The sequence below is a fragment of the Saccostrea cucullata genome, unplaced genomic scaffold, assembly GCF_032062105.1.
Source record: "Saccostrea cucullata isolate Sc308-1 unplaced genomic scaffold, CSIRO_AGI_Scuc_v1 ctg1149, whole genome shotgun sequence".
Classification (NCBI taxonomy): domain Eukaryota; kingdom Metazoa; phylum Mollusca; class Bivalvia; order Ostreida; family Ostreidae; genus Saccostrea; species Saccostrea cuccullata.
In genome coordinates this window covers 1,876-4,056 of record NW_026935988.1, presented here as the reverse complement: position 1 = coordinate 4,056, position 2,181 = coordinate 1,876, and the positions used below count along the sequence as shown (strand labels likewise).

At 37.1% G+C, this 2,181-nt stretch overlaps 1 protein-coding gene across 1 annotated transcript; it reads left to right on the top strand.

Annotated features, from left to right (window-relative positions):
* Positions 1 to 1,240: 1,240 nt before the first annotated feature.
* Positions 1,241 to 1,717, top strand: LOC134244410 (piggyBac transposable element-derived protein 2-like; the record flags this gene model as incomplete). The annotated part of the gene is made up of 1 exon (XM_062726681.1): positions 1,241 to 1,717. A coding segment is annotated over exon 1 (477 nt), but the record flags the coding sequence as incomplete, so codon positions are not given.
* Between the last annotated feature and the right edge of the window lie 464 nt (positions 1,718 to 2,181).

Sequence of the window (2,181 nt, the reverse complement as noted above, 5' to 3'; positions counted from 1 at the left end):
CATTAATATGTACTCTTACAACTATTTAAAAGATTCAATTCGTATTCCGTAAGATTGACCCTATTAAAAGTTATCGCCCTTTGTGCGGAAAACCTTGTTAATGCTACTACTTCGAAACCGTAGACCGTATAGACACTAAACCTTCACTAATGTCTTAAGGGTCTTAAGGCCTAACTTCAGTATATAAGTGCAAAAGGATCTGATGACCGCTTATATGAGTTATTGCCCTTTAACTTCTTTGTACTTCCTAGTTAACCTTATAACTTGAAAACTATAAGTCGTAGAAGCATGGGGTTAATTGCATTGTGACCCTTGACCTTTGACCTTGAATATTTTTTCAGGGTCAAAGGTCAAGGTCATTTCTTTTCTTTTTTTTTTTTAAATTTTTGATATCCTTTAACTCTTTACCATGCGTAGACGCACATGTGCGTCCTAATTTTAAAGCTTCCTCACAGTCGCTTATATGCGGCGAGATAAGCAAGCCCTATATCCTCAGTAGCGCAGATAAGCGACTTCCCCTAGTATCGATGTATACTTGAAGACGCACATTTGCGACAATTTACCGATGTTACAAAAGTGATGATTGGATATTTTTACGATCATGTGATTCTAAAATACCAATAACACTGACTGAGACAAATGTTCGGCCTAACTTACTACGTCATTATTTTCCAAATATGGGGATGGGAATTCCTTTGTTTCAGAGAGTAAACACGATCGAGTATTTTTGGAGAAGCATGTTTACATCAAAATGGCGGATGAAGATAGTGATAATTTCTCGGAATGATTTTTTTGATGAAGATTTAAATGATGATGGTACCAAAGATAATGAAAGTGATATATCTGTTTCCCCTTTGTCTACGCCTGATAATTCACCGGAAAATTCTAGCAGTAGGAAGAAAGTGATGACGAGGATTTGGCATGGCGGTCAGTGCTGAGAAAACCGGTAAACAAAACTTTTTCTCTCCGTTGGTGCAACTTTTACTCTCGATGCAGGACAAAATGAACTTGATTTCTTTATGAGATTTTTTTCTGAAGATATGATTAAACTATTGGTGACAGAAACAAATAAATATGCCGAACAATGCCAAGAAACAAAGCCCGACCGTAACTGGAAAGACGTTGAAATGGAGGAAATGAAAGCATTCTTAGGCATTCATGTTTATTTGTCAATTGTGCAACTGCCTTCAATACATTAAGTCAACAGTGGCCTTTTGGAAGTCCATCCATACCTAATATAATGACTAGGAGTCGTTTTGAACTTCTTAGCAAATATCTACATTGCAATGATGTCACACAAAACCCACCTAGAAGAACACCTGGACATGACAAATTGTGTCACATCAGACCTGTCTTGGATTATGTACTGAATAAATGTGTCAAACCACACTGTGAACAAAGTGTAGATGAAGGAATGATTGCTTACAAAGGCAGACTTTCATTCAAACAGTTGCCAGCTAAACCAACTAAATTTGGTATAAAGGTATGGGAAAGAGCGTCTCCCCGTAACGGATATTGTCACGAGTTTCAAATTTACACGGGAAAAGTGGACAGAGAAAAAACAGAAGAAGGTCTAGGAGAGCGGGTTGTCAAAGATTTAACAAGAAAAATTATCAACAAAGGACACCATATTTATATGGACAATTTCTTCTCTTCTCCTAAGCTATTTTCGTCCTTATTCAAAGAAGATTTGTACTGCTGTGGGACTATCGAAAAGGTATGCCAGAAGGCATTAAAAGCTGCAAATTAAAGAATCATGGGGAATATAAAATCATGCAGAAAAATGAGCTATGTGCAACAGCATGGAAGGACAAAAAGATGGTTTTTTATTTGTCCACTAATTGTGACCCAAACGAAAAGATCACAGTACAGAGAAAGCAAAAAGATGGATCCAAAAAGGATGTGCCATGCCCAATTATTGGTCAGCAATATAACAAATTCATGTTTGGTGTTGATCGAGCTGACCAATTACGGATGCAATATTCGACCTGTAGGAAGTCTAAGAAATGGTGGAAATATCTAACATTTGTGTTGTAAACGCATTTATTTGCATGAAAGAGTCTGTGAATCACGTCATAAAAACAAAAAAAGGAAGAGAAGTGGCCAGGACTCAACTAAGTTTTAGGATGCAGCTCAGTCGGCAACTTATTACCGGGGTTCAAGAAAAAGAAAATCTCCAAC